Here is a 15,245-nt window from a genome sequence, read left to right as displayed (position 1 = left end):
TTAGTTCATTTATCTAAATATCAATCGAATCAATAAACGAATGTTACTATCGTTTACTAAATAACTTGAAATTATATATATATGTATATATCTTTATTTAATATACATAAATTAGTTTTTAAATACACATTGCAAGTTATTTATAATTAATTTTAATAATTAATATTTCAACTTATTATATATATATATATATATATATATATATATATATATATATATATATATATATATATATATATATATATATATATATATATATTTACAAATAGATGATCGTGAATCGTCGGTCTATAGTCAAAGGTTAACTGAATATATAACATTAGTTCAAAAATTTTGAGAATCAATATTACAGACTTTATTTATCGTGTCGGAAACATTAAATCATTTAAAGATAAAGTTTAAATTTTGTCAGAAATTTCCGGGTTGTCACACCATCTGTCATGATACACAAGTGTCTTTGTTTATCTCAGACAGACAGACCTGAACACAACAACAATTTACCCATTTTTAATTTTCTAATGTATCCTCCTTGTTTTTTTTCTTCTTATAATTAATTTGCTTCACCATAACTTTCTCTTTTCATTTCAGGCTGCTTTCGAATTGGAGATAATAAGTCTCATCCACCTGATGATGGAAGAAGTTGTTAACATTTTCACCAAAATGACGGAGGATGAGGTTTACAGCTTCTTTTTTGTCAACTTGAAAGAGTTTCGTAAGGATAAATTTCAAGCTATGAAAGTTGATCTCTGGAATTGTGATGAGTTTTTCGGTAAAAGTTTCATCAACTCCCATTATATTGTTTTCGAAGGAGTGATAGATGTGAGTGGTACGTGCTTAAATTTCTCTCTCCTTTTTCGTATAATAAATTATTAATCCCAGATGTTATTATTATTATTATTATTATTATTATTATTATTATTATTATTATTATTATTATTATTATTATTATTAAACAAATAACAAATTGAATTGTTTGATTGATTGTAGTCAACAATTATTGGGATTATGATTTATTAAAACTGAAATTCCATTCCCTTGAAACCTATAAACAACGGTGAGTTTACTATAATATAACACTTTTTTTTATGATTACTGTTATATTTACATTATTATTATTACTACATATAAACCCTGCCTTGCCCGCCTAATTCTGTTATCTCTTTCGAATTTAATGTAATGTGTTGTAGATGACAATGGCTATCAGTGTATTTCCTTTTAAGACGCCCGAGAGTATTATTTTTTCTATCGTTTTTTATTATTATTATGTTTCCAGTTTTGTCTTATTTTACTTTTTCTTATATATTCCCGATCTTTCTTACTTTTTTTTCTTTATCCACGACGATGGCGGCGATTTCATTGTAGTCATCTTGCCTCCTACTATTGCTCTGATTTCAACTAATCTGCTGCTGCTGATGAGGAGGTGGACGAAGAACGTTGATTTTCATTTGGCGTCCCCGAATGTAATGTAATCCTCTTTCACTTGTGAACAAGTAAAAACCTTGTTAGGGTAATTTCTCCTTCAAGTTAATACATTTTTTTTTCCGTTAAGTTTAAAATCTCTTATTGTATGGTTAAATTTCATGTTTAAGTCTTTTTAGGGTCAAGGTGAAAGGAGAAAAAGAAAAGACAAATTCATATTTTACCTTCACAATGAAATTATCCTCATATGTAAAGTATATGTCACAACTTAACCGTATTTAAAAAAATGTTTAGGGTTATCCAAATAAAAAATGTTTAGGGTGATCAACTATGTAACTTATACAAACATTGGTAACAAACCAAATAAAAAAATGCTTAGGGTTATCCACGCAATTTGGAACAGTTAAAGGGTCCAACGGGGTAATTTTGTCTTCTGTTTGTATTTGTTTATTATTAGTTTTAGTAATATTGAAACCTTTTATTTTATTGTTTAAAGATATGTTATCTGAATGAGGAGCCGTAAATGTTGTTGTTGGGTACTTGGGTATGCTTCTCCGTTTCAAGTGAATCTCTCTCCCTATATGTTTATCATATGTTGTTAGTTAGTGTTTTCTGTCAGCTAAGGTTAGATGATTTTTTACCTTGTAATTTGTTTTGAATCACAGCTCGTTGAGACAGTATCTCTTGTGTTCCTTTTCTTCGTTTACATCTTCGTATCTCTTATTTATAAGAAAAACCCGTTACAAACTTAATGCAGCCTAAAGAAGCTCAGCCCAAGTCAAGTGAATGGATAGTTTACACAAGAAAAATTGCATGGAGTAAATGATCAACGACTAAGATTGATTTAGTTTTTTTTAGTTTGTTATTGTGAAGAATAACACATTAACATATAGTGATTGGTTTGGTGAGAATAGCATTCATTGTTTTACTTTTGAGAATTGTATTTTTCTTATCTTAATATTGTAATCTCAGTACTATTTCCATTTCAACAAATAAAAATTCTTCCATTAAGTTCACTCTATTTTTTAACGACAACTCACAGACACAACACCTATTAATTTACTTAAAAGGCTTCTTGAATACCACTATGCTATAAGTCCTTTTGTGCAATACACATTCGCTATTACATTAATAGTTTCATTACATTATAACTTGCACCTTATCAATTTCGTTCCATTATCACTTTCCCTACTTTTCTCCATCAATGGTAAATCTAGAACCACCTGCAATCATAACCAGACTACAAGCACGCGTTGATGCACAAGACACTCGGGTGGAAATTCACGAACAAAACTCTTCGTAATGGATACAAGCGTTGAAGTCCAATACGAAAACAGAAAACTCTCCTTCAAAAGCAAACTTATTTCTACCTAACCCTATAACCCAAATAGCCGGCGGGCTTATAAGCACAAAATTTGAAAGCCCAATGACACAATAGAAATAGGTGTTCGACGGGTTCCACGTGGACCACAGTATTTTTACGTCAACACTTGTCAATGAAAATGACCCTCTAACCGGAATGCACCTTTAAATTGTTAGCCAACGAAATATCACCACTTTCGACGGAGTGGAGTGATTCCATATAAGATTAGCTTATTCCGGTTGTCCTCGACGTTAGAAGAAATAAACACTCTACTCCTTAAGTAACGTGTACTCTTTATCAACCGAATATAATCATTATACCTTGTCCACTCTATTCAGGTTCAAATTGACCGAATTAAGTAGCACTAGTGATATATTGATTTCACTATACACATACAATAACCCAATAAACCTCGTAATGCAAAACAATTCAGCTACAAAACCATTTTTACTGCTCAATAACCGATATAAAAACAGATATTGGTCTCGTATCTTTAACTCAACTATATAATTGTAGTTACAAGGGGTTCTAAGTTAACATGAATACATTTGAAACCCAAACTCTAGCCTCCATAATTTAAACCCCTTTCTAATCAATCATCCAATACTTCCAATTTTCGTTACATACTTTTGATGTTCATTCATTTCAAGTCACTTGTATTTGAGCTCTCAAAGTTAAATCAAACCCTAAGACCACAGATATTGGTGATTGTGACGTGGAGTGGGTGAAGTGCACTTTTTGGGGAAAAACTGTGACTGAGCCATGACATTTTGGGAGAAGTTGTAATGGGGGGCTTTTGTCATGATAAGACTGTGACGTGGCATTTTCTTTTTCTTTTTTTTAATTGTTTTTAAATTAGTTTTTATTTTGTTTAATACAAAATATAAAATAAATTAGACAAAAGTACATTAATTATTTAAAAAAAAAACATTACAATAAAAAAAAAAAAAAAAAAACATTACATTACAAAAAGATCCATATTTTTTAGTTTCTAAAACAAAAAGAATATATAAACTTTTATATATATGTGAGTGTGGAGTGAATTAGTGTGTGAAAAATGAAAATAAAGAGTGTATTTATAGAAGAAAAAAAGAGGAAAAAAAAAATCACTAACGGCTATGTTTCAACGGCTATGATATTTGGTCCAATCAAAACGTGCCACGTCGTCCGAAAATGCGTTTGTACCAGCGTCTTTGCGTGACAAACGCCCCTAGACAAACGCCCCATTCCGGGCGTTTGTGGGGCGTTTGTGGGCGGAATAGGGCGACAAACGCCTGCGTTATCTGTGGTCTAATCAAAACCAAATCCTTCCATGCTTTACTCATCAAGACATGCCTTCTTCATGACCCATTTTACCCTACTAAAATCATTAGGTTCTACGCAAACAGTAATGATCTTAACTCTGCCTACAACCTGTTCGATGAAAGTCCTAACAGAACTGTCTATACATGGAACTCCATTATTAGAGCTTATGCACAATCCCATTATTTTCTTGACGCAAGTACACTATTTAAACAAATGTTATCTTCAGTAAGAGACCCTGATAATTTCACATTTGCTTGCCTTTTACGTGCTTGTGCAGAAAGCTTTAATCTTTATAGTCTTAAGATTGTTCATGGACTATTAATTGTTTATAATTTAGGACCTGTTTCTGGTAGTGCAATTGTGTCAGCTTACTCTAAACTAGGTCTCATTGATGATGCCCGAATGGTCTTCGATAGATTAAAAGAACACGACTTGGTTTTATACAACACCATGATAGCAGGTTATGGATGTTGTGGGTACTGGGAGAAAGGGTTGCATTTGTTTATTATGATGAGGAGACTCGAGATTAATCCTGATGGGTATACAATGGTAGGATTATTATCCGGTTTCACTAATTCAAGTTTGCTTGATGTTGGTCAAAGTATTCACTGCTATTGTTTACATAAAGGGTTTGGTTCGAATGCACATGCAAGTAGTATGCTTGTTAGTATGTACTCAAGATGTAGTTATATGCATTCGGCTTATAAAGTATTTGATAATCTGTCACAGCCTGATTTAGTAACATGGTCTGCCTTCATCTCTGGTTTTTCACAATCTGGTGAGTACCATAAGGCGTTGGTTTATTTCAAGAAAATGAATTCGGAAGGTATTAAGACGGATTGTATACTCCTTGCTACTGTTCTTTCTGTTACTGCACAGCTTGTAACTTTAGCAAAAGGTGTTGAGATACATGGATTTGCCATACGTAATAACCTTGATTCGGAAATTGTGGTGTCTTCTGCTTTAATAGACATGTATTCAAAGTGTGGTTTTTTGGAAATGGGACTCAAGGTGTTCGATCAAATTCCTAAGAGAAATATTGTTGCATACAATTCAGTAATAACGAGTCTTGGTTTGTATGGACTTGCAACTGAGGCGTTTGAAGTGTTTAAGATGGTTCTTGAAAGAGGTTTAAAACCTGACGAATCTACATTTGCTGGTCTATTATGTGCTTGCTCACATGGCGGTTTTATCAAAGAGGGACGTGATATTTTCAGAAGAATGGAAGTTGATTTTGGGATTAAACCAAAAACCGAGCATTGTGTTAACTATGTGAAACTTCTTGGTATGGGTGGAGATTTGGATGAGGCTTATGATGTTATTGACTCTTTAGGAGAGCATGTGGATGATGGGATTTTGTAACATCCTGCCTTTTTCCGTTTACTTTTCCGTTTAATTATTTAAAGTCCGTTATATGATTATAACATCTTCCGTTAATACGCGTTCTAAAACATCTTGTTTAGGTAACTCACGCACCCGCAACCGAACTTGAGGGACTAATTTTGCCAGGGTGCCAAAGAGGTGACTAGCTTTGACTAGTCAACCCCACCTCCCCATTTTTTCCCTTTTTCATTTCATTTCCATTTTCATTTAATACTTTCCAAATTTCTCTCAATCTTCATTTCAAAGAATCATCATCTAATTCCAATCGAGCAAGCTTCAATCAAAACAAATTACATATTTGGAATCCTTGCAACTTCCTCTTCGATTCCATATCGTTTTCATTACATTTGGGTAACTTTCTAAAATCACTAGATTTTGTGTTCTTGATATTTTTAACTTATAAGTTGTTAATTAGTGTCTATGGCTCAAGTCTAACATGAATATATGATTTTGTATGTTCGATTTTGTTATTTGAAGTAACTAGCATGAACATAAACTTTGGTGTGTTTGATTTGGTGATTTGGTTGTTTGAATGATGTTAAATGTTATAAATGCATGTATTAAATGTGTTCCTAACATCACTAGCTTCAATTTGATGTGTAGGTTGTTTTAGAAAACTTCATAAACTTGATTAGTGATTTTGGTGAATTTGGGTTAGGGTTTGATGAACTTGAAATGCACTTTTGATGTATTGAAAGCCATGGATTGTTGTTGGTAAGTGGTTAGTTAGATTGTATGCTTGATTATCTACAAAACGGCGTATTAAATGCATGCATTAAGTTCCCGAATCCTATTTTTTGCATTTATGAACTTGAGCATTTATGATGAACATTAATGGATCATTTATTTTGGAAAGTCGATTGTTACAAATGATGTTTTTGGTTATTGAAATGTGCTTAGTTGTTTTCCTTGTCAAAAGAGCTTTCCAACGATATAAGATGCCAGTTCTAAATGTTTGCGGTTTGTGTTTTATGCATAAAAAGGTTTTGGTTTGAGACTTAGAAAACTGAAACTGGCCAGGTACCAGCTCGCATGTATTGCCGCGGCGCGGCCAGCCTATGTCGCGGCGCGACATTAGGCGTGTCCAGCTTCTGACCTCCTTGTCCAATATACGAAAAATGTGTGGCATGCTATGGACCTCCGATTCACATGTAACTTGTTCTAACATGCTTATATATGAATAAAAACCTCAGAAAAATAGTTCGGGACCCGACCCGAACGTGTTGACTTTTTCGTTGACTTTGACCGACCAAAGTTTGACTTTTTGTCAAACTTAACCAAATGATTATGCAATCTTTCTAACTTGTTTCTATACTTGTATCTTGCATGAAACTTGACAAATTGATTCACATGCTACATAATCGAGTCGTAACGAGCCATAGGACTAATTGAACATCTTTGACCTATCGTGTTTACCGTTATTGATACGACCTATTTGTTTAGGTCAAGACTAGCATTATCCTTTGCACACGTTACTTTGTGAAGTACTTTTCATACGTGCACTCAAGGTGAGATCATAGTCCCAGCTTTCAAACAACTTTTATGCTTTAAACTATGGGATGAGAAACATATACGTATCATACTTTTACACTTTGAACACAAGTACGAAAACGAACATTCCATGTACGGGTTTGAACGAAAATCCTCAATTCAATTATCATTAGTTACACTTGCAGGGTGTAAACGTGAACTTATATTATGTGATCACATGGGCTTGACGAGCCTCATTCGGACGGTTCGCTACTGTTAGCGGATGAAATATATTTTCGGGTCTAGTGTATGTTCTAACACTACCCAAATGGTGCAAAACAGTTAAGTTTGATAATTGGGTGCCCGCGAAACAAATAACAAACTTTGAAATGCAAATGATTTAGATAATCATATTATATTAAATCTTGTGGTTCAAATGCAACGTTTACTAAAACACCTATGATTTCACCAACGTTTTCGTTGACAGTTTACTATATGTTTTCTCATGTCCTTGAACGCTACTTGATACATGCTTCCGCACTCTTTTTGATACTTGCTTGGATGTCGAGTATACATGCATAGTTGGAGCGTCTTTTGACTACTTTAAATTGTGTCGCATAGGTTTCATTCGTACGTTAAACATTGTAATGTAACTAGTCTTTTGAACTACACTTGTAAACTTGAAACATCCTTTTACTTATGAAATGAATGCGACATATTTTGGTCAAACGTCATGTTAAAGACTTATGACCACGTAACGGGACCTAAGTAGTCGGCGCCGTCAAACATGATTTGGTCGGGTCGCTACAGATGGTATCAGAGCGTTGGTTGTAGGGATTTAGAGTTCATTGGTGTCGACCCCGAGTCATAGGGTACATTGGTGAGTCTAGACTACAACCGGTATATAGACTTGAAGTAGGAATTACTTGACTACTTGTGCATTATACTCGAACTCTTCTATCATATCTAATTCTTATTCAATCTTAATCTCACGTTACTTGATTTAATTGACGCGCCACCTTGACTATATGAAATAGTGTCGAATGCACATATGAATTAGTGTAATATAATTTCCGGGATTATATTACGGTGACTCATATGAACATTCCGACATTATGACATAAAGAATTTAAGGCGAGTCAAGGAAAAATTTCTCTCTATCCTCATTCCATATCATGATTAGTATTAGTAAGAATACTAATCAACGATATTCTTGTGTTTTGAAGTAACAATGGCTCCTCGCCGTGGACCACGCCGTGAGACACCCAAACAAGCTCTACAACGAATGGTAGCCACCGCCGTAGAGGCGGCCATGGCCGGTCACTCCACCAACAACAATAACAACAATAATGATAACAACAACAACAATCAAGGGGCTGGTAACTCAATCGAAGGGTGCTCCTACAAAGCCTTCATGGGGTGCAAACCTCACGCTTTTGATGGAACCGGGGGACCGGTTGTACTCACTCGATGGTTCGAACAAACGGAAGCCGTTTTTAGCATAAGCGGTTGTCGGGATCAAGATAAAGTCAAATACTCCACCCACACCTTTGCCGGTATCGCCCTCACGTGGTGGAACAAGTATGTACAATCGGTGGGTACCAATGAAGCTCACGCCCTCTCTTGGGCCGATTTAAGGAAAAGGTTGATCGTCAAATATTTCCCTCGTGAAGAAACCCGAAAGCTCGAACAAGAGCTAAGAACTTTAAAGGCGGTCGGAAACGATCTCAAGGCCTACAATCAACGATTCGCCGAGCTATCCTTGATGTGTCCCAACCTCGTGAACCCCGAATCTCAAAGGGTTGAACTCTATATGGATGGTCTTCCAAAGAGCATCAAACAATGAGTGATGTCATCCAAACCCGCTAACCTACAACAAGCCTTAAACATGGCCCGCCAATTGATCGAAACGGTTGACAAAATTGTAGTTCCGGCACCTAAGGCCGAGGATAAATCGGGCGGCAACAAAAGAAAATGGGAAGCCCCCCAATCAAGCAACAACTACAACAACAACTTCATCAAAAAGCCTTTCACCTCCGACGCCAAGAAAAGTTATGGCGGAAATAAACCCTTTTGCAACAAATGCCACAAACACCACTATGGTGAATGTTGCAATCTATTTTGTCACCGGTGCCAAAGGGGTGGTCATGTGGCCAACGATTGTAGAAGTGCCGCTCCGTCGCTCAAAAGGTGCCCAATGCACCAAAACCGGGTACTTGTTATGAATGTAGCCAAACGGGTCATTTTAGAAATGCATGTCCGAAGAAGAAAGCCAACCCCAACACACGCGGCCGAGCTTTCAACATCAACACCGAGGAAGCCCGAGATGACAATGAATTAGTCACGGGTACGTTTCTGCTCAACAACACTTATTTTACTTGTTTATTCGATTCGGGTGCCGATAAGAGTTTTGTATCCAAGACTTTGACTCATTCTTTTAGCACTCCACCACTTCCACTAGATACCACTTATATCATTGAAGTGGCCAACGGGAAACTATTGAGTGCCGACACATATTACCGGGGGTGTACGTTAAACATTTTGGGTAATGAGTTTTAAATTGACTTGATACCCATGGAACTAGGAAGCTTCGATGTAATAATCGGTATGAATTGGCTAGCCAAAACGAAATCTCACATCCTTTGTGATCTTAACGCAATCCGGATTCCTATCGAGTACGGAGAACCTTTGATCGTCTATGGCGATAAGAGTTGCACAGGACTCAACCTCGTTTCGTGCATTAAAGTTAGAAAACTACTCTGTAAGGGTTGTTTTGCGATCCTTGGTCATGTTAAGAAAGTCGAGTCCGATGAGAAGCACATCGATGATGTGCCAATTGTTAGTGACTATTCCGATATATTTCTCGACGAATTGCCGGGTCTTTCACCTCATAGACCGGTTGAATTCCAAATCGATCTTATTCCGGGAGCCGCACTCGTAGTATGTGCACCATATAGACTCGCTCCATCCGAAATGCAAGAATTGCAAAGTCAAATCCAAGAACTACTTGATCGTGGTTTTATCCAGCCTAGCCATTCACCTTGGGGCGCTCCGATTTTGTTTGTTAAAAAGAAAGACGGATCCCTACGAATGTGCATTGATTATCGTGAACTAAAAAAATTGATGGTTAAGAACCGATATCCTCTTCCTCGCATCGATGACCTCTTTGATCAACTACAAGGGTCTTGTGTATATTCGAAAATCGATCTTCGCTCGGGTTCTCATCAATTAAGGGTTAAGAGGGAAGATGTCTCCAAAACCGCTTTCCGAACTCGTTATGGTAGTTATGAATTCCTTGTCATGCCATTTGGTCTCACTAACGCACCGGCGGTGTTCATGGATCTTATGAACCGCGTGTGCAAACCGTATCTTGACAAATTCGTTATCGTGTTCATCGATGATATTTTGGTTTATTCTAAAAGCGAAGAAGAACACGACGAACACCTCCGACTTGTGCTTGAACTTTTAAGACAAGAACGACTCTATGCCAAATTCTCCAAGTGTGAATTTTGGTTGAAGGAAGTTCAATTTCTTGATCATGTTGTAAGTGACCAAGGTATTAAAGTCGATCCATCAAAAATCGAAGCCATCAGTAAATGGGAGACTCCTACTACTCCTACTCACATTCGTCAATTCTTGGGTCTCGCCGGATACTATCGTAGATTCATCAAAGATTTCTCTTTGGTCGCTCGTCCTCTAACCGCGTTAACTCATAAGGGAAGAAAATTCGTTTGGGCAACCGAACAAGAATCCGCATTTCAAATCTTGAAAACGAAGCTAACCACCGCTCCTATCTTGTCACTTCCTGAAGGCAACGATGATTTTGTTGTGTATTGCGACGCCTCGAAACATGGTTTTGGGTGTGTATTGATGCAACGAACGAAAGTCATTTCTTATGCTTCTCGACAACTCAAAATTCATGAACGAAACTACACGACACATGATCTCGAACTCGGAGCTGTTGTCTTTGCACTTAAAATGTGGAGATACTATCTTTATGGAACCAAGAGTACTATCTTTACCGATCACAAAAGTCTCCAACACATCTTCGATCAAAAGCAACTAAACATGAGACAACGAAGGTTTATTGAAACCTTAAACGATTACGATTGCGAGCTTCGTTACCATCCCGGAAAGGCAAATGTAGTAGCCGATGCCTTAAGTCGAAAAGAAAGAGCGGTGCCTCTTCGTGTCCGAGCCTTAAACATCACCATCCATACCAACCTTAATAGCCAAATTCGGGTAGCCCAAGATGAGGCTCTCAAGGATGAAAACGTTTCACACGAGCTCTTGAACATTCTCGTCTCTCGATTCGAAATTAGGGAGACCGGACTCCGATATTTCACCGGAAGGATTTGGGTGCCTAGATATGGGGACCTACGAAGCCTTATTTTAGATGAAGCCCATAAGTCACGATACTCGATTCACCCCGGTGCCAATAAGATGTACCACGACCTTAAAGAACAATATTGGTGGCCGAACATCAAAAGGAACGTACCTACTTATGTTGCCAAGTGTTTAACATGTTCCAAAGTCAAAGCCGAACACCAAAGACCATCCGGGTTACTTCAACAACCTGAAATCCTGCAATGGAAGTGGGAAAGAATAACAATGGATTTTATCACCAAACTACCAAAAACGACGGGCGGTTATGATACCATTTGGGTTATTGTTGACCGTCTCACCAAATCCGCACACTTTCTCGCCATGAAGGAGACCGACAAAATGGAGAAACTTGCACAACTTTACATCAAGGAGATCGTAGCCCGACACGGTGTACCTTTATCGATTATCTCTAACCGAGATGGCCGTTTTGTTTCTAGATTTTGGCGTACCTTGCAAGAAGCGTTGGGAACGCATTTAGACATGAGCACCGCATATCATCCTCAAACCGATGGACAAAGCGAACGCACAATTCAAACCTTGGAGGACATGTTACGAGCTTGCGTGGTTGATTTTGGAAAAGCTTGGGACAAGCACTTACCTCTCGCTGAGTTCTCTTACAACAATAGTTATCACGCGAGTATTAAAGCCGCACCTTTTGAAGCGCTATATGGCCGAAAATGTCGTTCACCTATTTGTTGGGCCGAAGTAGGCGACACACAAATCACCGGACCCGAACTCATTCACGAAACCACCGAGAAAATCGTTCAAATCCGAGATAGGCTTAGGACTGCCCGAAGTCGTCAAAAGTGCTACACCGACAAAAGACGCAACGACCTCGAATTTCAAGTCAGTGACCGAGTAATGTTAAAGGTCGCACCTTGGAAAGGTGTAATCCGTTTTGGGAAACGCGGGAAGCTAAATTCGCGGTATATTGGTCCTTTCGAAATCTTGGAGCGTATTGGAACCGTTGCTTATCATTTAGATCTTCCACCTCAATTGAGCTCCGTTCATCCTACCTTTCATGTATCTAACTTGAAAAAGTGTCTTGCCGAACCATTTATCGTCATCCCTCTCGAGGAACTTACTATTGATGACAAACTTCATTTTGTGGAGGAACCGGTTGAAATTGTGGACACCTCCGTCAAGACTTTGAAACAAAGCCGAATTCCGATTGTTAAAGTCCGTTGGAACGCCAAAAGGGGACCCGAGTTTACTTGGGAAAGACAAGACCAAATGCAAAAGAAATACCCTCAGTTGTTCCCGGTTCCGGAAACGCAAGATTCCGAGGAAGAAACAACGACTACTACGTCTACTTAAATTTTGGGACGAAATTTCTTTTAAGGAGTAGGTAATGTAACATCCCGCCTTTTTCCGTTTACTTTTTCGTTTAATTATTTAAAGTCCGTTATATGATTATAACATCTTCCGTTAATACGCGTTTTAAAACATCTTGTTTAGGTAACTCACGCACCCGCAACCGAACTTGAGGGACTAATTTTGCCAGGGTGCTAAAGAGGTGACTAGCTTTGACTAGTCAACCCCACCTCCCCATTTTTTTTTATTTTTCATTTCATTTCCATTTTCAATTAATACTTTTCAAATTTCTCTCAATCTTCATTTCAAAGAATCATCATCTAATTCCAATCGAGCAAGCTTCAATCAAAACAAATTACATATTTGGAATCCTTACAACTTCCTCTTCGATTCCATACCGATTTCATTACATTTGGGTAACTTTCTAAAATCACTAGATTTTGTGTTCTTGATGTTTTTAACTTATAAGTTGTTAATTAGTGTCTATGGCTCAAGTCTAACATGAATATATGATTTATATGTTCGATTTTGTTATTTGAAGTAACTAGCATGAACATAAACTTTGGTGTGTTTGATTTGGTGATTTGGTTGTTTGAATGATGTTAAATGTTATAAATGCATGTATTAAATGTGTTCCTAACATCACTAGCTTCAATTTGATGTGTAGGTTGTTTTAGAAAACTTCATAAACTTGATTAGCGATTTTGGTGAATTTGGGTTAGGGTTTGATGAACTTGAAATGCACTTTTGATGTATTGAATGCCATGGATTGTTGTTGGTAAGTGGTTAGTTAGATTGTATGCTTGATTATCTACAAAACGGCTGTAACAACCCGACTTCATAACCCAAAAACGCGTACAAAAAAAAAAAAAATTTAAGGCAGTGCATCTGGACGGCGTCCAGAATCCTGGACGGCGTCCAGCTCAGAAGGGTGGGACGGCGTCCAGAGTTTTGGGACTTCGTCCAGCTCAAACAACTGGGACGGCGTCCAAGCAATTGGGACGGCGTCCCAATGGCCTTCCAGCCACTGATCACGGGTCCAACTCACACGAGCGGAAAACCCACTTCCCGACACTTTCAAACGGAAACCTTTTTACCACAAGTCAATATAAGTGAAACTAAGAGATTTTCATCATCAAATCAAGTTTACATCAACGGGTCCACATCGCCCATTTTACGAGTTTCGTTCTAAAATAAAAGTTTCGACCAAATATAAGTTTAAGTTCCAAACGACACTAGAGCATGGTGTTTGGGGTTAAACTACCCAATCTCGGTCGAACTCCAAAAGCTAACACCCAAAAGCATCCCCTAACAAAACAAGCGGGAGATCACTAATCCAATTGAACGCTCTTACCCTTGTCAATGCCCGAGCCTATAAAAAAAAGTAAACAACGAGAGGGTAAGCAAGGCTTAGTGAATGCAATAATTATACGAATACATATATAATTATACCTACTTGCATACACTTACACAACCGCAAACATGCTAGCAAACGACATTAGCTTATTGTCGCAATAACAAGCTATAATTCACCAATACCCCCGAGCTAGCATAACAACCGCATATAAATATAACTCGAATAATATAATACGCTTACAACACAAATAACCATGGTTAACCAATAGTACAAGGGAACGGCGCTCGCGAAAACGCCATCGGTGTTCGTAACATCCGTTAGGGCACTTAACACCTCGCACCACTAACCCCTAGGGTGGCACCTTAACACCTCGGCACATCACCCCGAGTGGCATCTTAACACCTCGATGCATCACTCATTATTTTACGGAGTGGTGTCTTAACACCTCGACACTACACTCCTAGGTGGCATCTTAACACCTCGATGCTACACCCGAGTGGCATCTTAACACCTCGATGCTACACTCTTCACGTGAAACGTGGTGTCTTAACACCTCGACACTACACCTTTCACGCTACAACAAATAGATACATTATATACATACGCATATAACTATTCCACTCACCTCAAAGTCTTCGTGTAAGATAACCGAACTTGCAACGTCAATGTAACGTACCTATTACATTTTAGCACATAATCAATTCACAACTCAAGTCGGTCAAGCAACTCACTTAACAATCTAGAGTCTTTTGACCCTAAGTGCAATCCCGACCCATTTTGCACCTTTAACCCTAATAATGGGTTAACTTCACCAAAAACCCTAACTTTAGCCAATTAAGGTATTAACACACTTTTAACCACAAAGTTAACTCGTTTTCATACTTGCAAGACAACCTAGGTCATCAAAGACCCATTTGACCCATTTCTAGGTCAACACACCCATTTGGGTCACCCACAACCCAAATCACACCCACTAACATTAACTATAAGGGTATTAGTATTTACTTAGGTCTTTAAGACCCATTTACACCATTTACCCTTTCAAAACCCTAAGTTAGTCACCATTTGGGTCTTCATGACCCAAACTTACCCGAAAACCCCAAATTACTCACAAATGGGTTTTATGTGCAATACTAACCCAAACCCTAACCCTTAAACACATTAAACTAAGGTAATTAAGTTTAGGGCTTACCCCAACAATCAAAACGAAGCTAACGAGGAGATGAACAACTTTAATGCTCGAGCTAA

General features: G+C 37.7%; 1 protein-coding gene across 1 annotated transcript in view; it reads left to right on the top strand.

The window, feature by feature from the left end:
• The first annotated feature begins 3,414 nt into the window (after nt 1–3,414).
• The window catches only part of LOC139858851 (putative pentatricopeptide repeat-containing protein At1g64310), a 34,442-nt gene continuing 22,611 nt past the window's right edge, over nt 3,415–15,245 (top strand). The window contains exons 1-2 of the mRNA XM_071847687.1: nt 3,415–3,473; nt 4,078–5,439. Of these exons, the coding sequence (XP_071703788.1) occupies nt 3,415–3,473; nt 4,078–5,439 (1,421 nt within the window). The remainder of the gene's footprint in view (nt 3,474–4,077; nt 5,440–15,245) is intronic.

Source organism: Rutidosis leptorrhynchoides, chromosome 7 (genome assembly GCF_046630445.1).
Source record: "Rutidosis leptorrhynchoides isolate AG116_Rl617_1_P2 chromosome 7, CSIRO_AGI_Rlap_v1, whole genome shotgun sequence".
In the NCBI taxonomy this organism is placed as follows: Eukaryota; Viridiplantae; Streptophyta; class Magnoliopsida; order Asterales; family Asteraceae; genus Rutidosis; species Rutidosis leptorrhynchoides.
Note: the sequence above shows the minus strand (reverse complement) of the source record. Positions and strands in the feature narration are given on the sequence as shown.